The sequence below is a fragment of the Nicotiana tomentosiformis genome, chromosome 8 (genome assembly GCF_000390325.3).
Source record: "Nicotiana tomentosiformis chromosome 8, ASM39032v3, whole genome shotgun sequence".
In the NCBI taxonomy this organism is placed as follows: domain Eukaryota; kingdom Viridiplantae; phylum Streptophyta; class Magnoliopsida; order Solanales; family Solanaceae; genus Nicotiana; species Nicotiana tomentosiformis.
In genome coordinates this window covers 19,012,811-19,037,378 of record NC_090819.1, presented here as the reverse complement: position 1 = coordinate 19,037,378, position 24,568 = coordinate 19,012,811, and the positions used below count along the sequence as shown (strand labels likewise).

Here is a 24,568-nt window from a genome sequence, read left to right as displayed (position 1 = left end):
CTCCCTATCTAAGATGGAAAAGAAACCCGAGGAAAGTTTTAGGGAGTTTGGGCTCAGATGGATGGAACAAGCTACTCGGGTTAGTCCCCCGATTGATGAAGAAAAAATGGTTAAGCTTCTCCTACAAGCTCAGGGACCCACCTACTTCGGTCATTTGATCCCGTCTTTAGGTAAGCCTTTCAATGATGTGGTAAAAATAGGGGATATGATAGAAGAAGAAATCAAGTCAGGAAAAATTATGAGCTATTCTGCATTGAAAGATACTACAAAAGACTTTCAGAACATCTCAGTAAGTTTGGGGTAAGAAAGAGAAATAGATAAGATGTTGTTGAGGCCCGCCAACGACAAGTCCCAGTGGGTGTTCCTGCTCCTCGTACTCCAAATAATCCTCCCCAATGCTACTTCTCTCCACAAAATCCCCAAAGTCATACCTCACATTCCCAGTACTCTATCCACAATGCACCGCCATATGCTCCACATCCACCAGACCCGTAATGGCCTGCACCACCTCCACAAATATCTTACCCACCTCTACAAGCATATCAACCACCTACCCGCAAGAGGTTCCAACCGAGGCCGGAGTACAAAATAAAAAGGCAGCAACAAAAGGAAAGTTTTTCACTTCTATTGGAGAATCATATTCCAGTCTGTTCCAAAAGTTGAGGCAATTGGACATGTTGAAGTCGATTCAGATAAAAATATCGAACCCCCTCCCGAAGAATTTTGATTATTCTCAAAGGTGCTCATATTGCTCTAATGCCCCAGGGCACAGTGTAGAAAAGTGTTGGCATCTGAAAAGAGCAGTCCAGAAGCTTGTCGATGTAGGTGACATTACCGTAAAAAATCCAGATGCAACGGATACTAGCCAAAGTCCATTGTCTGTTCATAATGAGATGCATATGGTGGGCATGATTTGTGTTGAAAATGAATATGAGAACTTTTCTGAATCCCTTGGAGGGCCACTTATCGCAAAGTTTTCAGCGCTATCAGTCTCGGTTCCAGAAGTTGATCTTAAGAATGAGGTGGCAAAAGTGGCCCAAAAGCTATTTGCTAAGGTCAACATGATGGAGACTTGTGAAGGTCTGGGTAATGTCGATGTGCGACTCAGTGGCTAAGATGTCGAGCTTGGTAATTGGAAAGACACTCCTTTCTTGGCTAGCCAGGGAGGAGTTTTGGTGGTTTATTTCGTTGTCATTTCTGATGTCCGGGTTATTTCAGGGTTGTAATTCGGATATTGTCTTGTGACTCAAACCCTTCTATCCTTTTATTTTGCCTAGTTCATTTAGTTGTAGTAACTCGTTTAGTGTTATCTAGGTTTGTTCCAAGGTTGTAACCCAAGTTTCATTTTGCTTGTTTCACTGTTCAAACCCTTTCACCATATGTCTAATGCAATTTCCTGTATTCTGTTATTTCTAGTCCGTATTTGTTTAGTTCTCTTTTTCTTTTATAGTTCTTTACATGCTGACTCTAGTGACATGACTTGCACGCAGAATTCTCAGCCTGGTCTTGAAAGTTAGTCTAATCAGAAAGCAATGAAACAAGTTTTGAAGATGACAGGGACATTTGAGGGAAATAAGTAAAGATTTGGACATTTTGAGATCATTTAAAGCCCGAATTGTGTGAAAATGGGATAGATAGTTTGAGAAGTTAATAGTACGATAAGAATTTGGTACAAGAGAGTGCGTCCCAGATAATTTGAAGCAAGCAACTTTGAGTTCAAGTGCATCTCAAGTTGTCCCCATAAGGTTTCTTTTAGAAAGTTTATTCCAAAAGAAAAATTCAAAAAAAAGAGATAAAGAAAAAGAGAAAAAAAGAGGGAAAAAAGAAAAAAGAAAAATAGCAACAACAAAAAGTATTCTTTTGAATTACGTTCGACCTAATTCTTGTGTCAACAAGATACGTAGGCAGCCTTAAGGTTCGGTCACACCAAGTCAAACAATCCTAAAATTCCTCACTTCAAAAGAAACTGGGGCAGAAGTTTTGTTTGATATAAAAGATGGTTCCAAAAGTTGTAAAGTTATACCACATTTTGTCTTAGTTCGAATTTGAGCTTTCATGCCTTTCTTTCTTTCTAACCCTGTCCAAAAGCTACATTACAGTCCAAAAAAAACCGGATAATCTTTTAGAGTGCCGAGTTAGTCATGCCAAGAACATATGATATTTTTACCATGGTTAATGCCTTGTCATCTGCAGAATTAGAGGAAATAAGAAGAAAAGAACAAAATGAGAGAGTCTTATCGGTGAAAACCTTCACAGGCACCATAAGGCGACGGTGAGTTGAGAGAAAGAACAAAATGAGAGAGGCTTGATGGTGAAAACCCTTCGGGTACTACAAGTCGAATAAGGATCGTGAATCAGATAGGATAATCGGAGCATTGAAGCCCAGTTTCACGGCTTAGAGGTATAACAAGAGTTGAAGATTAGACTCGCTTGACAGATCAGGCCGCTTAATCCAAAATGCATGTCATGATCAGTGGAGCTGACTTTCAAATCAGATTAGTTTCTACTTTGTTCTTTTTCATGGGTAAAAATATTTCTTGTTAGATACCATCTCTTCTGGTTCATCTCCTTACTTTGTTCCTCTTGTTTTGTGTAAGTCCCTCTTGAGTCTATTTTTGTCGAAACAATTGAGAAATGACTTCAAAATCTGCTACCAGCTTTTTAATCACACAAAGCAGAGTCTAGCAAGCACATCAAAATGGCATAAGACATGGGAGAATAGTGTGTGAACTGAGTTGGTGATAATAGATGTTCTTTCGGATTGATGTAAAATGCAAATATTTGGTAAATGTTAGAATACGAAGGTATTGGACTTGGACGAATCAGGAATATTTCTTGTGATAAGGGTTTTCCGGAAAAGTGGTTGGTCGATAACAAGCATTGTCTTCCAAGTTGAAGTCCAAGTTGATCATGACAAGTGCAAGAGAAATCGCCCTCGAAGTCAAAGCCACAAACTAACCACCGTGTTTAAAACTCACAAGTTTTCTTTGTCTAAAACAGGGATGAAGGCTATGTTCATATCAAGCTTGGAAGCTTGAATTTTTCAGGTGCAATGCCCCAGTTCTGCTAACGCAAAGGCTATTGAGAAGATCATACCTCCTAAGCATGCTCCCTAGTTGAGAAACACTATACCTCCTAGGCATATCCCTAGTTGAAAGGAATCTTTGGCTTTTCTTAAGTTTTGGAGTCCCGCCTGTAGAATAGGGTCAGTTTTAGTAATCTTTAGTTTTTTTAAAGTTCAGGGATCCCGCCTCGAGAATAGGGCCAGTTTTCAATTTTGTTAGGTTGGTAATCGTTAGTTTTCCTTAAGTTCAGGGGTCCCACCTAGAGAATAGGGTCAGTTTTTATTTTAGTCAAGCTTAGTTTATAGTTTTCCTCAAACCCAATCCCACATCCAGGAGGCACACTTCCTAGTTTAAATGTTTCAAGCCACACTTTCTAGGAGATGCACTTCATAATTCTGTGTTAAAGGTTTCACCCCTAGGAGACGCACTTCCTAGTTTGAGTCATTCAAGTTTTATCCCTAGGAGACATACTTCCTAGTCTGAGTCTTTTAGGTCAAACTTTTAAGAGACACACTTCCTAAATTGAGATTTCATCCCTAGGAGACGCACTTCCTAGTTTGGGTCGTTTGAGTTCATCCCTAGGATACACACTTCCTAGTTTGGGTCATTCAGGTTTTTTTTAGCAGACGCATTTGCTAGTCAAAATTTTCTTGGTTTTACTCATAGGAGACGCACATCCTAGTCGAGTCTTTAATTTTACTCTCATCATTGCATCATTCATCAATAGCATAGGTGATTTATAGTTCTGCTAACAACTCACAAATCTTCCTAATGCAAACTGGGCCAGGAAAAGTTTCTTTTATTTTTTATGTTTTGCTGTAGTAGCAGGTGCCCACCTGGAGAACGAGGGAAGTCATTTCAGAATTTATTTCAGAGTTATTTCAAATTTCAAGTCAGTAGAAAATGCCCACCTAGAGAACGAGGGAAGTCATTTTAGAATTCATTTCAAGTTTCAAGTCAGTAGTAGGCGCCCACCTGGAGAACGAGGGAAGTCATTTCAGAATTCACTTCAAGTTTCAAGTAAGTAGCAGGAGCCCGCCTGAAAAATAGGGTCAATTCAGGTTAGAAGTAGCAGAAGCTCGCCTCAAGAATGCAAGTCAACAGTTCGAGATGCACAACATGACTGTAGAAGATTCAAGGCCAAGATTCATAAGACTTGTAGATAGGAATCTTGTAACTCATAGCTGATAGGCTTTTTTAGTTTCTTTTCATTTTGATTTTGGTGTAATAAGGGATTCAACAAGCAGTAAGAGCAGCAACAACAGCGAAACCACAGCTTTTCGGTAGTCCCAGCTACCAAAGTTTTCAAAACTATACTGACCTGATTCCTTTATAGCCAAGGATATGTAGGCAACCTCTAAAGCAAGGTTCGGTCAAACTTTTTCAAAATGCTTCCCATGGAGTGCTAAATGGACAAAAATTGCTCATAATTGCTCACTTTATCTTTACCCAAAAAATTTTCATGTTTTCGAGCAAAGAGGGGCAGTTGTGAGCACGTAATTTTTGCCCCACATAGAAAATTACTCCTAAACAATAGTCCAAAAATAATTTTAATTATTTTTATAAATTTTAGGAGTTTTTCTTTTATTTGTTTTGCATTTATTCGCATTGTTCATGCATATTTAGAAATATTTTAAATCATAAAAAAAAAAATAGTTTATCTTTCATTTAGTGTGTTAATTGCATTTAGAAATTAATCATAGGTTAAAAACATGATTAAAATGAAAGTCATTTGATTAATTGGCCAAATGTGAATTTTAACAATGAGGGAAAGAGAGCTGCCCGAAATTGGGCAAATTTCCAGTGGCCAAGTGAATTTTACAAGCCAGCAGCCCAAATTCCCCCACAAATACCCAGCCCAGACCATTAACCCATTATCCATTCACATTTTTATAACATTTCCCTAACCCTAAGAGACCGCACATCTGCGCGCGGTGGGCAGCCTGCCCCTGCCCATTTCCGTTCGCCATTGCCAGCCAACACGCCCACCTCACCATAACCGTTTCGGATACTTCAACCCAGCTCCCTTATCCAAAGATTCCCTCTCACTCTGTATTCTTTCGCTCGCCCCATAATAACCAAAATCACGCGTCGATCTTTCTAGAAGGCATGTGTAGGAGCATGTGTAGGCGACATCGCGACTTGTTCAAATAAATTCCATAAATATTAAAAGTGATTAAATAAATAATAAAAGCGATAAAAGATAAAATGCACAAAAGGATTTTTAAATATGTAATAAATCAGATAATTAGGCTAATTATTAATAATTGAGCGACCATGCTAAAACCACGGAACTCGGGAGTGCCTCACACCTTCTTCCGGGTTAACAGAATTTCTTACCCGATCTTCTGTGTTCGCGGACCATAAATAGAGTCAATTTCCTCGATTTGGGATTTTAAAACAAACCGGTGACTTGGGACACCATAAAATTATTCCAAGTGGCGACTCTAATCAAATAAATAATCTCATTTCGAATAATGTCACTTTAATTGGAAAAACTCCCCTATTCCTTTTGGAAAAAGGAGGTGTGACAATATTGTTTTAATTTTTTGGTTATTTTCCTTGAAAGGATAATTCTGTCCTTATACATGCTTATCCATGTATTAAAAATTATGGAATTGTGAATACTATGATCCGTTATGTATAATAATAGTACTGAATAACGTGTATAACTAGTACAAATATTAATTATATATAGATTGAAAAATACTACCAAATAAGGGATTAATATTATCAAAACTAAAATATATGTATTATTTTCTCTAACACATCTTACCAACCAACCATGGGAATTGTAATATTAGTTGAAATAAAGTCTTAATGTTAGTGAATATAGGACTCTCTTAACTCTTTGTATAAACTGACCATGACATTGGCTATTGAAGCAATATATTAGGACACAACGTTTGAGTTCCTCAATCTATATCTATATCTATATCTATACTATATTAAAATCACAAAAACCCTTAACGAAATGTCGTTCGCCTTTTTTACCTTTTAAAAATAGATTTCACATTGGATAAAATTGTAATTATAATTTAATTATTTTTCTAATATTTAAAACTTTAAATTAGTTAATATTTTCCTTATTAGAACTATGTAAAACTTCCTAATATTTAGAAATCCGATATTGAGTTAGATTTTATTTAGATAATTTTTCTATTTTCCTTACATATAACCCTTCCATGTTTCCGAGTTTTTACACGTTAGGAATTGTAATGAATTGCAAAGTTTGTCTTCGTGCATGTTTTCAAATTCTAATTCTTTGTCCATTTCTTTTTTGGACCATGTGAGTAGCAAAAATTCTAATTTTTCATATGTAGACAAAGTGTTTAAGGTGACTTATACATTTTTTATACTTAATATAAGCACTTTAATTAATAATTATTTATAACACGTACGTCATCTTATATATTAAATATCATTGTCATTACTTTATTGAAAATTCAAAAATTAAGTGAAAGTTTTGTCATAATAGGAACTGTTAATATTTAGAATTCAAAATTGAATAATATTTTAATTCATATTAATTATTGTTTTTACTTAAATTGCATAAAATAACTATAACTCCTTAGTTTAATTCATGTTCAAAGAAGAAAACTCGAAAATTTAATTTCAAATTCCTATTTATCAAGATCTAATATCAACTAAATAATGTATATGAACGAACAAAGTTACCCTGATTTTGACAATTTTATTTTGAATTAAAGAGTAATCAAAATATCAAGGTAATTTTCTTCTACTTCTAATGATAAATTCAAATAAAATTACTATATTGTCAATTCAAACGAGAGAAATGAGTTTGAATATAATGATAAACAAGTAAACAAAAAACGATAAAGTCCACAAGGAATAAGTAAGAACTATTTGTTACTAAAATTGATAATATAAGTCTGTGCTCCTTCTATATTCAATGATATTTTAGGTTCTAAAACTTTGTGTCTTTTGCTTTGTAAATATATACGACTTTTAAATCTCTAGATGTTACTAACATTAGTGCTAAAAATACCTCAAAATTCATAATTATATTAGTCAATAATCAAAAACACAAAAGGGATATTGCATTTTTTAAAAGAAAAACACAACACTGTTTTTGATCCTTGATTTGAAGAAATACTTGAGGAAAAATTAAGTATGTGTTGTATATTAAGATGAAGCAAGGAAAAATATATAATTATATTCTGACAAATAACACTTGTATATGATTATATAACAATTAACGATTGAAAAATGTCATTTTTGAAAGTTAAATTTTTAATTATTCTTCACTTTCACGCGCCTAAAGGAGAGAGTATATATATCCACTCTCTTTAACACATCGAAGTCTAGAGTTTATCAATTATCAAATAGCCGACTTCAGAGGGTAGCTAAGACTACAAATTGTTTAGGATTGTTTTTAACATACGCTCCATATTTTTGCTAAGTAGCATAGTCCTTTTAGAATCCATTAATAATAATAAGTAACTTCATTACAATCTTAACCTCCTACTTCTACAAAATATATATATATATATATATATATATATATATATATATATATATACATGGTTATTGTCACGATCCGAAATTTTCCACCGATGGGACCATGATGACGCCTAACATTTCACTTGCTAGGCAAGCCAACGTTAGAAAATCGTTAAACCAATTTTTTGTTTCCATTCAGTAAATAACAATAATTAACTAAGATGAAATATAATAAGTGCGGAATATCATAAAACTATATTAATTACTACTACCCGGATCTGGAGTCACAATTCATGAGCATTTTAGAATTTACTACAAGTATTAGTCTGAAAGAAATACAGCTGTCTGAATGAAAGAAAACAGTAGGACATAAAAGATAGACGGGGACTTCAAGGTTTGTGAACGCCGACAGATCTACCTTGAGTATCCGGACAGCGGACCAGTAGTAAATCTTGATCAACCTGAGCCGGTATCAAAATCTGCACAGAAAGTGCAGAGTGCAGCATCAGTACAACCGACCCCATGTACTGGTAAGTGTCGAGCCTAACCTCAGCGAAGTAGTGACGAGGCTAGGACAAGACACCCACATATAACCTGAATAATATAATCATGCTAGTAGCAACAACAGTAAATAAAGAAATAACGCAAAAATAATGGGAGGGGAACATACAGTGGGGAAATTCAACATAAAGAGTGAGAATAATGAAAAGACAGAATTAAACCGGAAATCCTTAAACGAATTGAGCAATTAAGACAGCAAGGAAAACTGCACGGCATCACCCTTCATGCTTTATACTCTTCCTCACAATATAATTAAATTATGCACGGCATCACCCTTTGTGCTTTACACTCTTCCTCACAATATAATTAAATTATGTACGGCATCACCCTTCGTGCTTTACACTCTTCCTCACAATATAATTAAATTATGCACAACATCACCCTTCGTGTTTTATACTCTTCCTCACAATATAATTAAATTATGCACGGCATCACCCTTCGTGATTTACACTTTTCCTCACAATATAATTAAATTATGCACGACATCACCCTTCGTGCTTTACACTCTTCCTCACAATTCACATAATCAATAACAACGGATAGAGAGAAGTTTCACAAGAAATCGATATTTCATCAATGATTACTTTCACAATTTAACATCTCGACCGCGAATCAATATTCATAATTTTATCGACCTTGGTGGAACCGGATACAAGTCTCCCAATATTTCAACAACAACAATAAGCATGGAAAACAAGATTTAAGACTACAAATTTGCAAGAAATAAAATTTCATTCCCATGCTATGACTCGACCACAACGTATAGATGCTCGTCACCTCGACTATACATCGTATTCAACAACAAAACACGTAGCAAATACTCACACAATACCTATTCCCTCAAGCAAAAGTTAGACACAATACTTACCTTGCTCCGAAGGCCACTTAATTCTCAATCACAGCTTTTTCTTTGGAAATCACCTCCAAACCACTCGTATCTATTAAAAAATAACTCAATACTATCAAATATTGCTAAAGGAATTAATTATATTTCATAAATTACATTTTTTAAATTTTCTTCCAAAAAATCAAAAAATCGACCTCGAGCCCGCTTGGTCAAAACCCGAGGTTCGGACCAAAATTCTTTTACCCATTCATCCCCAAGCCCGAATATATAATTGGTTTTGAAATCCGATCCCAAATTGAGGTCTAAATCCCCAAATTCCCGAAATTCCTAGTTTCTACCATAACCCCTAATTCTACCACAAACTCTAAATTTTTGGTTGAAAATTCAAGAAATGTAATGGGTAATTGAAAGAAAATGGTTTAGAATCACTTACCAACAATTTGGGGAAGAAATGACTCTTGAAAAATCGCCTCTCACCATTTGGTTTTTGAGAAAAATGAGTTTTTGGCTAAAATCCCGTTTTTGGATTTTGTTAAGTGCTGTGCGACAGTGTTCATCGCGTTCGCGAGAGCACTGTCGCATTCGCGAAGGATACTGGCTGCCAAGCCTTCGCGAGATCCAGCTCACGTTCGCGATAATTACTCCCCCTGGCCTTCGCGTTCGCGATAAAAGCAACGACCAACCCCCCCACCCACACCCCCCAGGTCTCCGCATGCTTTGCGTTCGCGTTGATCCAGTCGCGTTCGCGAAGGGTAAGTCCCCCATCACTTCGTGTTTGCAACCAGGCCTTCACATTCGCGAAGAAGAAAACTTCAACTGCCTAGTAGTTACTCTTCGCGTTCGCGAGAGTACCTTCGCAAACGCGAAGAAGGACATACCAGAACACAGAATCTGCAGAAAAACCAGATTTCCAAAGTCCAAAACATCCCGTGGCCTATCCGAAACTCACCCGAGCCCTCGGGGCTCCAAACCAAATATGCATACAGGTCTAAAAATATCATACGAACTTGCTCGCGTGATCAAATCGCCAATATAACATCTAAAACTATGAATTTAGCTCCAAATCGAATGAAATCCTTAAGAACACTTAAAAATTATTCTCAACTGAAGGTCCGAATCACGTCATATCAACTCTGTTTCTCACCAAATTTCTCATACATGTCTTAAATATCATAATGAACCTGTACCGGGCTCCAGAACCAAAATACGGACCTGGTACTAACAATGCCCAACATCAATCAATTCTTAAAAATAATTAATTTTCAGACTTTTAATTTGCATCAAAAATTCATAATTTGAGCTAAGGACCTCCGAATTCGATTCCGGGCATACGCCCAGGTCCCATAATTCGATACGGACCCACCAGGACTGTCAAAGCACGGATCCAGACCCGTTTACTAAAAATATTGACCGAAATCAAATAAAATTAACTTTTAAGGCAAAAATTCTTATTTTCATTAGTTTTCAACATAAAAAGCTTTCCGGAAACCTACTCGGACCGCGCACGCAAATCGGAAAGGATAAAAATGAGATTTTTAAGGCTTAAGAGTGCAGATTCGAGTTCTAAAACATAAGATGACCTTTTGGGTCATCACAATTATGTGCCTGGATATAAAAAGAAAGCTCACTCCAAAACAAAAAAGAGTTAATAAAAATTATAGCGATTGAATAATATCTTTTGCGATAATAATTTAATATTTTGTTAGATTTAATTTTATAACTCAAACACAAATTTTAATATTTATGTAAGTTTATAATTTTATATTCATTGAGATAAGATACATGCGCGTATCCTAAAACTAGTTATTCTAAACTAGTCTACGATCTTTTCACATGAAGGATAATATATACATCACATGCCTCTTTCTTGTTTACTTATCTAGCATTATTAGTTTTTTTTAATCACGTCAGCTGATTTTCACGGACATAATTGACTTGAGTATCAATATAAAGTAAAAATAGCACGGGCTAGCCAGTTTTCGGACTGATAATTCAAAAATAGCAAGCGTTTGCATAGTCATTGAAAAATAGCCACTATTTTGGTACAACACAGACCGGTCCAGCATAATATACTGTAGATTGGTGCACCTGTGTATGAACTTTTCCAACATATTATGCTGGAACTCCAACACGCGAAAAGTTCCAGTATAATATACTGGAGATTGGAGTACCTGTGTATGAACTTCCAGCATATTATGCTGGACCGGTATATTATACTGTAACTCCAGTATATTATGCTGGAATATTTTCCAGATTTTGAACAGTATTTTCGTTCAGATTTATCTTTACATGAAAAGTGGCTAAATTTCGATTACTTTTAAAACTGTGGCTATTTTTCAATTAACATTTGTAAATCTCGCTATTTTTTGAATTTTTCCCCAATATAAATTGACAAATTGACATGTTGAAGCCCATTTCTAACGATGAGGAGAAAAACCACCACCAACACCATATCTTTTTTTGAAGATTAACCCAATTACTAGTTTACTCCAGGACTGTACATAATATGGTAAATACCGAATTATCGTATCGAAATCGAAAATTTTGATATTTGATAGTATTATTTAGTTATTATTTGGTTTAAGTTTTTAAAATATTTTGTATTAGATATGATAATTGGTATTTAAAAGAATAATATCAAAATACTGATATCATACTGAAATATATACTAAGTATTTACCCGAAAAATGGATAGAGTTGAATTTGTACGTAGTTCTAAGGGTAATGTGAGACCCCAGGTGTTTCTCTCTTCTCTTACGTAATATACGTAACGTGGCGTGGTTATATTAGGTATATATGATTGGGTATAGCACATTGGGAGAATAAGACTGAAAATGTGTGGTAATATCAAGGAACTAAACTAAAGCTTTAAGTCAAAGGAATCCCTTAAACAAAGGTTCATGGTTAAAGAAATGGCTCAGGTAGCACCCCGCGCATTCGGAAGGTTTAAGTTAACTTGCACCTATGGGATAAGACTAAGAGTGTATAATATGCTACGAATAATGTGTTATGAGGTATTATAATATCACACTGGTCACATGTTAAGTTTTGGAGTCAAGCAAGTTGTGAAATAAAGGTCGGCAAAAGTTATCGTAAATTTCTCTAATAAATTTTCTAAACTTTGGGTCAAATGTATCAGATCATTTCTCCCAATATATAAAGAGTTATGGGACCCACAACCTAAAATCGAAGGTCTACGAGTATAGTTTGCAACCAAAGATATATCACATCAAACCGACATTGGAGTAAAACGTTATGACTGTTTTACCGCGGACTGTCCGGGCTGAAATCGGGTCGCGCACCGGGTCGGGTCAAACAAGTATAAGTCGGAAAATCCGACTTTTAAGACCCCAAAATATTTCATCTTCATCCCAAAACAGTGAGAAAGCTTAAGAGAGGGTTTCATGGTGTTCTTGAGTGATTAAGGTGCGTTTTTAACGATTTCTATCGTTAAAGTTTGCCCCCGTGCCTAGAAGCACAATCTCTACGCTTTGCAATCGTTTTCCCCTTCTATTAGCTGTGTTTGGAGCTATTTTTGGAAGATAGAAAATTGTTGTTCTTGCTGGTTCTTCAGGATTTATACTTGATTTGCCAAGGTAATCATCTTGGGACTCTTTTATGATCGTTTTTACAAAGTTCTATGGGCGTTTCGTCAAGTTAGGGTCATATGGAAAATCTACCAATTTAAACTCATTTATGTGCGTATAAGCTGCATATATATAGTGGTTTCGAAGCTTAGGATGTAAGGAACAACTTTTGTGAAGGAACTACAGGCATTCGGACGTTCGTTGGAGAGGTATGTTAAGGCTAAGCTTCGTCCTTCCTTTTAGCACGAATTTTGGGAAATTCCTAAGACGCCAAATGTGATATTTTACTATTCTGTTGCTAGAAAGACCTTCTGTGAAAGACATTGGTATCGTAGCTGAAGTATTTTCATGATGCTATTAGGTTGATATTCCACTCGTTCGGTTAAAAAGGGTATTCGACATCTATATATGTCATTTTGTCGGCTTTCTTAAATATATGTCCATATATATGAATTCTTATTCGTCTTTGGGTTGTGTGACTTAAAAATAAAGGCATTTAGTATTTGTGATCAGTCCTTCTTCCTTGTTAAAGTGTATTTTAAAATCTCTAAAGTGACACGTCGATTTTAAAATTTTCAAATGTAATATTTATGTTTAAACTACTAAAACATTTGATTTTTTTTTAAAATACTTTCTTTTACTAATTATCAAGAAATCAGGTATAAGGACTAAGTGAAGCACCTTAAGCTTTTTATGAACATATTCAGAGTTAAGTTATCTTTCTAAAAGTCGAGTTAAGTTTTCAAACTTATTAAAAAAGATATGAGGTTCCACGAGACATTTGTATGCGATACGAAGGTGATTATGAGATTATGAGAATAAGAGTACCAATGAGCCAAGGTTGGCTAAGTTCTTGTTATGGCCTATTATGTGCATTCAAAGTTCATATCATACATGACATATTATGCATGGACTTCGAGCTATAATCGGAGGTAAGGGGCCTATTTGCCCGAAAGACTATATATATTGTACAGATGGCCACAGGTTGGCAATATGATACCGGTTAGCTACCGGGAGAGACCGCCATTGCTAGCATTTGGTTGGGTATGTCATGCATTTACATCAATATATATGTATTCACGACATACGATTACACGAGCATACCATACATATTTTATTACTATGAGGTCGGATGTCGGCCATGGAGGCTATCTGAGTTTCAGTGTCAAGTGGTATCTTTATTACCTTTTTACATCAGCTATGTATGATTCTACTTTCTGCCTTACATACCAGTACATTTTTATTCGTACTGATGTCCCGTTGCCTGGGGACACTGCATTTTTGTTTCGTGCGTGCAGGTCCAGGTAGGGACTCTGATCGACCCCTCCGCTAGGATTTCGGGGTTCAGCTGTGAGTTGGTAAGCTCCACCTCTTCCTGGAGCTTTCATAGGATGGTTACTTTTGTTGTACAGTTTGGGTATAGTTGGGGCCTTATCCCGACAGTGCTTATGACACTCTTAGAGGCTATTGTGGACACAATATTCTGGGTTTCTTTTTGCTGCTTTCAGTCTCCAGCCCATAGGCTTGGCATGTATATATAGGTGTGTAGGCATGTATGTCTTCAGTCGCAGCCTCGTCGGCCAGCTAGTATTTTATTATTTTGGCTTGTCTACCTATGTTTATATGGCTTATTGTTATTCATGTCATAACCTTACGGTCCAGGCTTAGTATTTCAGATATTGTGCTTCCCGATCTGTTGGGCCCCCAGTCTAGTTAGCTAGTATGTTTAGTGGCTAGCTCGATCGAATACAGTATCGAGTGCCAATTGTGCCTCTCCTAGTTTGGGGCGTGACAAACTTGGTATCAGAGCAGGTTGTATCCCAGGGAGTCCACAAGCCGTGTCTAGTAGAGTCTTGCTTATGGGTGTGTTGTGCACCACACTTATAATCAGGAGGCTATGAGGCATTTAGGAATGGTTACATTTCTTTCAATTAATAGATCGTGCTATAGAGCAAAGTTATAAGAACATATGAAATCTAAATCGTGCTTTGTGTTTCCTATCTAACAGGCTACCTACGCTCAGGAGATGGCACAGCGAGAGATAGGTATGGATTCGGGAGAAGGTACAAGTCGTTCCCCACCAGGTTAGAGGGTTAGATTTCCCTTAGAGGCTCACAGTGAGTCTCCAGTACCCCTAGTTTCAGCTTCCCCAGCACTTGTTGGAGCCCAGGGAGATGCAGTACCCACAGCCTCACCAGTTCCATTGGTACCTGAGGCAGCTAGAGACACAGGACCTCCAACACATATTGTTCCCCCATCAGAGACTGGGGAGCAGGGGATGAAGGAGGCTGTTCAGTTGCTGACTAGGATGGTTTCTATTCATGAGCGATAGCTAGAGTCAGGAGCAGATGCCCGGAGAGATCGGATTGGAAGCTCGACGGTACGAGAGTTTCTTCACTTGGCCCCTCCATTATTTACAGGATCCAGTTCCACTGAGGATCCCCAGGACTTTATAGACCATATGTATAGAGTATTGAGGGTGATGCATGCCTCCGTCACCAAGGCTGTGGAGTGGGCTTCTTTTCGACTACGTGATGTAGCCGTCCTATGGTATGAGGCATGGGAGAGATCTAGAGGACCTGATGCTCCGCCAGCAGAGTGGGAGGACTTCTCTGAGGCTTTTTAGCCCATTATTTGCCACGGGAGGTTCGGGAGGCCCGTCTTGACCAGTTTCTTAGCCTAAAGCAGAGGGATATGAGTGTGAGGGATTATAGCCATAAGTTTAATTCTTTGGCAAGGTATGCACCAGATATAGTACGTACCATGAGGGCTAGAGTTCATCATTATGTGGATGGTTTGGGGGATCATCTGATTAGAGACTGTAGGGTTGCATCCCTATCGGATGATGTAGATATTTCCCGCATACATGCTTTCGCTCAGACTACAGAGGACCTTTCCCGTCGAATTCGTGATACTCGCAGGGATAGGGAGCAGAGTAAGAGGGCTCGTACTATGGGGTCTTATAGGGAGCCACGAGTTGATTTTAGGCTCCCACTCCATCGATATCCACCTCGGTCAGCAGGTAGTTTCCCACCACAGATGCAGGGCCAGCGGTTTGATCGTTATATTCAGTCAGGACCGGGGCAGAGCTCAGGCCAGCCTGAGGGCCGTCGATAGGAGTGTTCTGCACAGATGAGACAGCTTACTCCTCCATGTACTCAGTGCGGTAAGCTGCACACCGGGCAATGTAGACAGGGTTCGAGTGCATGTTTTCATTGTGGGCAGACAGGACATTATATTAGCCGGTGCCCGGGGTTAGGCAGAGGTACACCAGCTCAGCCTTCAGGATTCACAGCAGCCTCTTCGCCCTCAGTCGGTGCTCCCCGACCAGGTCCACAGTCTACTCAGGGTCGTGGTAGGGGGAGAGGTGGAGGAGACACCTCAAGTTCTAGTGGTGGCCAGAACCACTTTTATGCACTCACAGGCCGACAGGATTCAGAGGCATCCCCAGATGTTGTCACAGGTATATTGACAATACATTCTCATACTATTTATGCATTGATGGATCCCGGCTCTACATTTTCATATATTACTCCATTTATTGCTGGTAAGCTTGACATGAGATCTGAGTTGTTGCCACATCCAGTTGAGGTGTCTACGCCAGTTGGCGACTCTATTGTAGCTAATCATGTCTATCGAGATTGTACAGTGTTAATTAATGACCGTCCAACCTCTGTTGATTTAGTTGAATTGGTTATGCTAGACTTCGATGTCATTATGGGTATGGATTGGTTGGCAGCTTGTTATGCTAATATTGATTGTCGTGCAAAGTTGGTCCGATTTCATTTTCCTGGTGAGCCTGTCCTTGAATGGAAAGGTAATGCAGCCACGCCCAAGGGTAAGTTTATTTCATACCTTAGGGCTCGGAAGTTTATTGCTAAAGGTTGTATATACCATCCGGTTCATGTTAGGGATATAGATAAGGAGCCAACGACTCTTCAGTCGGTTCCTATTGTGAATGAATTCCCGACGGTATTCCCTGACGAGCTTCCAGGAATTCCCCCGAAAGGGAAATCGATTTCGCTATAGATTTGCTTCCTGATGCGCAGCCTATATCCATTCCTCCCTACAGAATGGCTCCTACAGAGCTAAGGGAATTGAAGGAACAACTGAAGGACTTGCTCGATAAAGGATTTATTAGGCCAAGTACATCCCCATGGGGTGCTCCGGTGCTCTTTGTTCGAAAGAAAGATGGGTCCTTGCGGATGTGCATTGACTACAGGCAACTAAATAAAGTCACTATCAAGAATAAGTATCCTCTTCCATGGATTGATGACTTGTTCGACCAGTTACAAGGTGCCAAATGCTTTTTGAAGATCGACTTGTGATCCGGTTATCATCAGCTACGAGTCAGGGATATTGATATCCCAAAAACAGCATTTAGGATGAGGTATGACCATTTTGAATTCCTTGTCATGTCTTTCGGGCTTACAAATGCCCCCAGCATCCTTTATGGATCTTATGAACCGGGTATTCAAACCATTCTTGGATGAATTTGTGATTGTGTTTATTGACGACATCCTGATATATTCTCGATCGGAAGCCGAGCATGCGGACCACTTGCGAGCTGTATTGCAGACTCTCCAGGACTACAAGTTATATGCTAAATTCTCTAAATGTAAATTTTGGCTAACTTCTGTATCTTTTCTTGGTCATGTTATTACCGGCGATGGTATCAAGGTTGATGGCCAAAAGATTGAAGCTGTGATGACTTGGCCGAGGCCCTTGAATCCGACAGAGGTTCGTAGATTTTTAGGCTTGGCAGGGTATTACCGAAGGTTTGTGGAGGGATTTTCCTCTATCTCTGCACCATTGACGAAACTGACACATAAGGGAGCTAAGTTTCAGTGGACTGAGGCATGTGAACAAAGTTTTCAGGAACTAAAGAAAATGCTTACTACGGTACCTGTCTTGACTCTTTCGGATGGCACCGAGGGTTATGTTGTATATTTTGATGCCTCGAGAATTGGCCTAGGTTGTGTTCTTATGCAGCATATTAAGGTTATCGCGTACGCCTCCAGACAGTTGCGAAAACATGAACAGAACTATCATACGCACGATCTTGAGTTAGACGCAGTTGTATTTGCCTTAAAGATTTGGTGGCATTATCTATATGTGGTTCATATTGATGTTTTCACCGACCACCAGAGCCTTCAGTATTTATTTAAACAGACGGAGCTGAACCTACGACAAAGAAGATGGCTAGAATTACTAAAGGACTATGATGTTGATATTTTATATCATCCCGGCAAAGCTAATATTGTTGTTGATGCCCTTAGCCGGAAGTCCATGGGCAGTCTAAGCCATGTTGAAGCTGATAAGGTCAAGATGACCAAATATCTATGCCAGCTAGCTAGTTTGCAGGTGCGTTTGGTAGATGCAGAGGGTGGAAGCATTCTCGTTCAGAATACGACAAAATCTTCTTTTGTTACTGAAGTGAAAGAGCGACAACACGGGGATCCTGAGCTTATAAAACTGAGGGAAAGTATTCCACAGCAGCGACAACCTTTATTTGAGCTAACTGGAGATGGAGTCCTTAGATACCAGGGCCGCTTATGTGTACCGTCAGTAGGAGAGCTCTGTGCCAAGATTCTTTCGGAGGCCCATTATTCTAGATATGCAGTTCATCCCGGAGCGACAAAGATGTATCGGGACCTTCGATAGATCTATTGGTGGAATGTAATGAAAAAAGATATCGCGGAGATGGTAGCCCAATGTCCCAACTGCCAACAAGTTAAAGCCGAACATCAGAGGCCTGGAGGCCTAACTCAGTGTATTGAGCTTCCATTATGGAAACGGGACATGATAAATATGGACTTCATCACTGGTTTGCCTCGCACTCCACGGAGGTATGATTCTATTTGGGTAATTATTGATAGGCTTACAAAATCTGCTCATGTCCTGCCAGTCAGGATGACATATTCAGCCGAGGATTATGCCAAGCTTTACATTCGAGAGATTGTTCGCCTTCACGGAGTGCCATTATCTATTATCTCTGATCGAGGGGATCAATTTACAGCATATTTTTGGAAATCTTTTCAGAAGGGTCTAGGGACGCAGGTAAATCTTAGCACCGCTTTTCATCCGCAAACTAATGGACATGCAGAGTGTACTATTCAGACAGTTGAGGATATGTTACGTGCCTGCGTGCTAGATTTTAAAGGAAGTTGGGGTGATCATCTACCTTTTATTGAGTTCGCTAATAATAATAGCTTCCAAGCTAGTATTCAGATGGCTCATTACGAAGCACTATACGGGCGGAAGTGTAGGTCGCCGATCAGTTGGTTCGAGGTCGGGGAAGCAGAGTTGCTAGGTCCTAACTTAGTCCAGCAAGCAATGGAAAAGGTAAAACTTATTAGAGACCGGCTGCGTGCAGCACAAAGTCGGCAAAAGTCTTATGCAGATGTTTGATGACGAGACTTAGAGTTTGATGTAGAAGATTGGGTTTTCCTGAAAGTATCGCCTATGAAGGGCGTCATGCGATTTGGAAAGAAGGGGAAGCTCAGCCCCAGGTATGTTGGACCATATAAGATTATTCGGAAGATTGGTAGGGTGGCGTACGAGCTTGATTTGCCTTTAGAATTGGAAGCAGTCCATCGTGTGTTTCATGTATCTATGTTGCGGAAGTGCATTGGAGATCTTTCACGTATTACGCCCATTGAGGATATTCACATTGCTGAAGACTTATCTTATGCAGAGGTACCAGTAGTTATTTTAGATCGGCAGGTAAGGAAGCTTCGAACTAAAGAAGTGGCTTCCGTGAAAGTGTTATGGCGAAATAACAACATCGAGAAAATGACCTGGGAAGCTGAGGAGGAAATGAGGAAGAAGTACCCCCACCTATTTACGACTTAAGGTGAGTCACATTTAAATAATTGCCAATTATTTCTTTACAGCAACTTAATTGGATTTTAAATGACTTGAAAGTTTAATTTAAATTTTTTTATTGCGAGATAGCTATATGAAGCCTAGTAGTTGGAATCTTCAGAATTTGATTTATGCTTTGCAAATGTAACAAATATAGCCTCGCAAATAACGTATTAGCGGACAAGAAATGAAACCAAGGAATTGACTTGACCCATTCGCGGACGAATGTTCTTAAGGGGGGGAGACTGTGAGACCCCAGGTGTTTCTCTCTTCTCTTACGTAATATACGTAACGTGGCGTGGTTATATTAGGTATATATGATTGGGTATAGCACATTGGGAGAATAAGACTGAAAATGTGTGGTAATATCAAGGAACTAAACTAAAGCTTTAAGTCAAAGGAATCCCTTAAACAAAGGTTCATGGTTAAAGAAATGGCTCGGGTAGCACCCCGCGCGTTCGGAAGGTTTAAGTTAACTTGCACCTGTGGGATAAGACTAAGAGTGTATAATATGCTACGAATAATGTGTTATGAGGTATTATAATATCACACTGGTCACATGTTAAGTTTTGGAGTCAAGCAAGTTGTGAAATAAAGGTCGGCAAAAGTTATCGTAAATTTCTCTAATAAATTTTCTAAACTTTGGGTCAAATGTATCAGATCATTTCTCCCAATATATAAAGAGTTATGGGACCCATAACCTGCCAAATCGAAGGTCTACGAGTCTAGTTTGCAACCAAAGATATATCACATCAAACCGATATTGGAGTAAAATGTTATGACTGTTTTACCGCGGACTGTCCGGGCTGAAATCGGATCGCGAACCGGGTCGGGTCAAACAAGCATAAGACGGAAAATCCAATTTTTAAGACCCCAAAATATTTCATCTTCGTCCCAAAATAGTGAGAAATCTTAAGAGAGGGTTTCATGGTGTTCTTGAGTGATTAAGGTGCGTTTTGAACGATTTCTATCGTTAAAGTTTGCCCCCGTGCCTAGAAGCGCAATCTCTACGCTTTGCAATCGTTTTCCCCTTCTATTAGCTGTGTTTTGAGCTATTTTTGGAAGATAGAAAATTGTTGTTCTTGCTGGTTCTTCAGGATTTATACTTTGTTTGCCAAGGTAATCATCTTGGGACTCTTTTATGATCGTTTTTACAAAGTTCTACGGGCGTTTCGTCAAGTTAGGGTCATATGGAAAATCTACCAATTTAAACTCATTTATGTGCGTATAAGCTGCATATATATAGTGGTTTCGAAGCTTAGGATATAAGGAATAACTTTTGTGAAGGAACTACGGGTATTCGGACGTTCGTTGGAGAGGTATGTTAAGGCTAAGCTTCGTCCTTCCTTTTAGCACGAATTTTGGGAAATTCCTAAGACGCCAAATGTGATATTTTACTATTCTGTTGCTAGAAAGACCTTCTATGAAAGACATTGGTATCGTAGCTGAAGTATTTTCATGATGCTATTAGGTTGATATTCCACTCGTTCGGTTAAAAAGGGTATTCGACATCTATATATGTCATTTTGTCGGCTTTCTTAAATATATGTCCAAATATATGAATTCTTATTCGTCTTTGGGTTGTGTGACTTAAAAATAAAGGCATTTAGTATTTGTGATCAGTCCTTCTTCCTTGTTAAAGTGTATTTTAAAATCTCTAAAGTGACACGTCGATTTCAAAATTTTCAAATGTAATTTTTATGTTTAAACTACTAAAACATTTGATTTTTTTTTGAAATACTTTCTTTTACTAATTATCAAGAAATCAGGTATAAGGACTAAGTGAAGCACCTTAAGATTTTTATGAACATATTCAGAGTTAAGTTATCTTTCTAAAAGTCGAGTTAAGTTTTCAAACTTATTAAAAAAAGATATGAGGTTCCACGAGACATTTGTATGCGATACGAAGGTGATTATGAGATTATGAGAATAAGAGTACCAATGAGCCAAGGTTGGCTAAGTTCTTGTTATGGCCTATTATGTGCATTCAAAGGTCATATCATACATGACATATTATGTATGGACTTCGAGCTATAATCGGAGGTAAAGGGCCTATTTGCCCGAAAGACTATATATATTGTACAGATGGCCACAGGTTGGAAATATGATACCGGTTAGCTACCGGGAGAGACCGCCATTGCTAGCATTTGGTTGGGTATGTCATGCATTTACATCAATATATATGTATTCACGACATACGATTACACGAGCATACCATACATATTTTATTACTATGAGGTCGGATGTCGGCCATGGAGGCTATCAGAGTTTCAGTGTCAAGTGGTATCTTTATTACCTTTTTACATTAGCTATGTATGATTCTACTTTCTGCCTTACATACCAGTACATTTTTATTCGTACTGATGTCCCGTTGCCTAGGGACACTGCATTTTGTTTCGTGCGTGCAGGTCCAGGTAGGAACTCTGATCGACCCCTCCGCTAGGATTTCGGGGTTCAGCTGTGAGTTGGTAAGCTCCACCTCTTCCTGGAGCTTTCATAGGATGGTTACTTTTGTTGTACAGTTTGGGTATAGTTGGGGCCTTATCCTGACAGTGCTTATGACACTCTTAGAGGCTATTGTAGACACAATATTCTGGGTTTCTTTTTGCTGCTTTCAGTCTCCAGCCCATAGGCTTGGCATGTATATATAGGTGTGTAGGCATGTATATCTTCAGTCGCGGCCTCATCGGCCAGCTAGTATTTTATTATTTTGGCTTGTCTACCTATGTTTATATGGCTTATTGTTATTCATGTCATAACCTTAAGGTCCAGGCTTAGTATTTCAGATGTTGTGCTGCCCGATCTGTTGGGCCCCCAGTCTAGTTAGCTAGTATGTTTAGTGGCTAGCTCGATCGAATACAGTATCGAGTGTCAGTCGTGCCTCCCCTAGTTTAGGGCGTGACAAGTACGTGGTATAACTTGACACAAATCGTAAGACTAAGTAGAAATATCGAATATTGACTATAAAGAAAAGATACAAACCGAGTTGAAAGGAAGATGATTTATGAACCAGCAAAAATGAAATTGTGTATGAAGCTAAAAAGGACAATCTCTTAATATGGGAATTTATCAACAGTATTTGAGTTACCGTGTATTAATGACCTTTTTCCTACAAAAATAATAGCCATCCCTCTTATAGTGGAGGATTTTACTTTAGATATAATAAAAAATACATAGTGAGGAACTCATGATAAATCAGTTTTTCCATAATTTCCGTCGAGATTCTCTCTCTTAGTGCGGCTTTAACGGCTTTTGTCTCTTGGTTCGATCTTGATTGGACTCGCTATCGGTCAGTTTCGAGGCTTAGAGCTCGATGTGGGCTCGAGATCTATATTAACTCGGGCTCTGGTATTGACTCGGGCTCGGTATTGGTTGGCCTCTAGCTTTTAAGCTCGATTCCATCGCTTCTCACCATAGTTCGATTTGGACTCAAGCTCGATAATGACTGCGAGCTCGGTATTTGATTTGTACCTAAAACTCGAAGCTTGTTTGTGCCTTCTTCGGATCTCATCACGATATTAAGAAGACTCTCTTCGGTCCATTATGTTCTCATCTCGACAAGTCGTACAAAGATCGAAATCGATTTCGACCGTATACAGATAGTCACCTCGTTTATCGGGAAGAATGTGGCGAGAAACGACGTGATTTTTCAACGGCGCTATTAGATATATACTGACGCTTGCACCGAGCTCGATCATGACGTACGTGATAGCTATCCCGTCAGTTTAGTTTACCAAGGCATTTAATGCGTGTCAGATAGTCCCCTCGTTTCTCTAGAAGAATGCGAGCTTGAGCCTCTGCCTCGAACTAAGGGGATATCGAAGAAGGGTTCGGGCAAAGTCCCCGAGTTGCTGGAGATCGAGAATGTCTCCCACCGAAGTCAACAAACGGTGGATATATCTGAAGGGGCCGACCCTGAACATCTCTGAACCGAAGAGAACGCCCCAAGCGACTCGCTTGGGGCAATAGTAATCGGAGACTCGCCTACTCTCCCTGCTTTTTCCGAAGGGGCAATTCGGGAAGCCCAGGATTTGGGGACCCTCGAGGTAGGCCGGTCTCACTATGGTTTGTTTTCTGGTGTCGAGGATGTAGCTGGCCCTAGTGATGTGTCGGGCCTTTTCTATAAAGTGCAACAAGCTCTGAATCGGGTAAGCTCTAACTACCTTCATTGGTACCACCTTTATATTTGTTTTTCTTTTCTAACTTCTTTTCTTCTTTCTTCGTAGGCCTCAGTGGTTCATCGAGAAGCATGTTCTCGATCTCCTGAGCTGAGTCGGTACGAGGCCGACCTTGATAAGTAGGGATTTTAACCTATTATTTGTTCTCTTTTAATTGTGTTTAGGGCTAAAAATGTGTGAAGGTATTCCTGAAAACTAATGTAATATGCTTGCTTGCAGGGATTGTTCAAAATGAGCCAAAAGGAGTCATAATCAACTCATAAAGCAGTCAAAACTTGAACAAAAACCAAGACTGGGCCAAAAGATATGAAACGGGGATCGCACAAATATTGTGCGGCCGCGAAAGATACAACGCGATCGCGAGCACTATTTCGAGGTCCGCAAAAGGAAGATTCAGAGAGATGAATTTTTGGGCTAAAACATGAACGCAGACTGCGTCAGAAAGGTGCGACCGCGAAAGTACCTGCGCGGCCGCGATTAGAATTATGCGGACCGCGGTTGCTGAGGTTCAGAGAGCTTACATTTTAAGCAAAAACAAGAAGTGCGGTCCGCATCAAGATTACGCGGCCGCGGAAGTCTCCTACGCGACCGCAATGGAAATTACGTGGTCCGTGAAACCATGCTCAACCCAGATCCAGAAGTGAAGAACGCGTACTACGATCAGAATTACGGGGCCACTAAAGCAAGAGTGCAGTCGCGGTCAGAATTACACGGCCGCGTAACCTCTGTAGGGGTATTTTTGTCCGAAAATTTCAGCTTAGTATAAATAGAACTTTTTGTCATTTTTAGAGGTTGTTGTGTATTTGCTGAGCACGTGAGACGACTGGAACTTCCCTTTTGGGGCAATTTTATATTAGATTCACCTTATAATATTAGATTTTCATCTTTTACTTTAGTATTATGAATTTTATCTTCTTTTCATCTTTGATTTCTGTTATTTCTATGAGTAGCTAGACCCATAGCTAGGGTTGTGACCCAACCCTGGTGTGGGTATTTAAT

The 24,568-nt window shown here is 38.9% G+C and overlaps 3 protein-coding genes across 3 annotated transcripts; all 3 read left to right on the top strand.

The window, feature by feature from the left end:
* Positions 1–15,218: 15,218 nt before the first annotated feature.
* Positions 15,219–15,641, top strand: LOC138897144 (uncharacterized). Its single transcript, XM_070183102.1, has one exon. The coding sequence runs from the start codon at positions 15,219–15,221 to the stop codon at positions 15,639–15,641; it is 423 nt and encodes a 140-aa protein (XP_070039203.1).
* Positions 15,642–15,656: 15 nt separating this feature from the next.
* On the top strand, positions 15,657–16,553 carry LOC138897143 (uncharacterized). The gene has a single exon (XM_070183101.1). It carries the CDS (start codon positions 15,657–15,659, stop codon positions 16,551–16,553), a length of 897 nt encoding a protein of 298 aa, XP_070039202.1.
* Positions 16,554–19,001: 2,448 nt separating this feature from the next.
* Positions 19,002–19,379, top strand: LOC138897142 (uncharacterized). Its single transcript, XM_070183100.1, has one exon. It carries the CDS (start codon positions 19,002–19,004, stop codon positions 19,377–19,379), a length of 378 nt encoding a protein of 125 aa, XP_070039201.1.
* Positions 19,380–24,568: the final 5,189 nt, after the last annotated feature.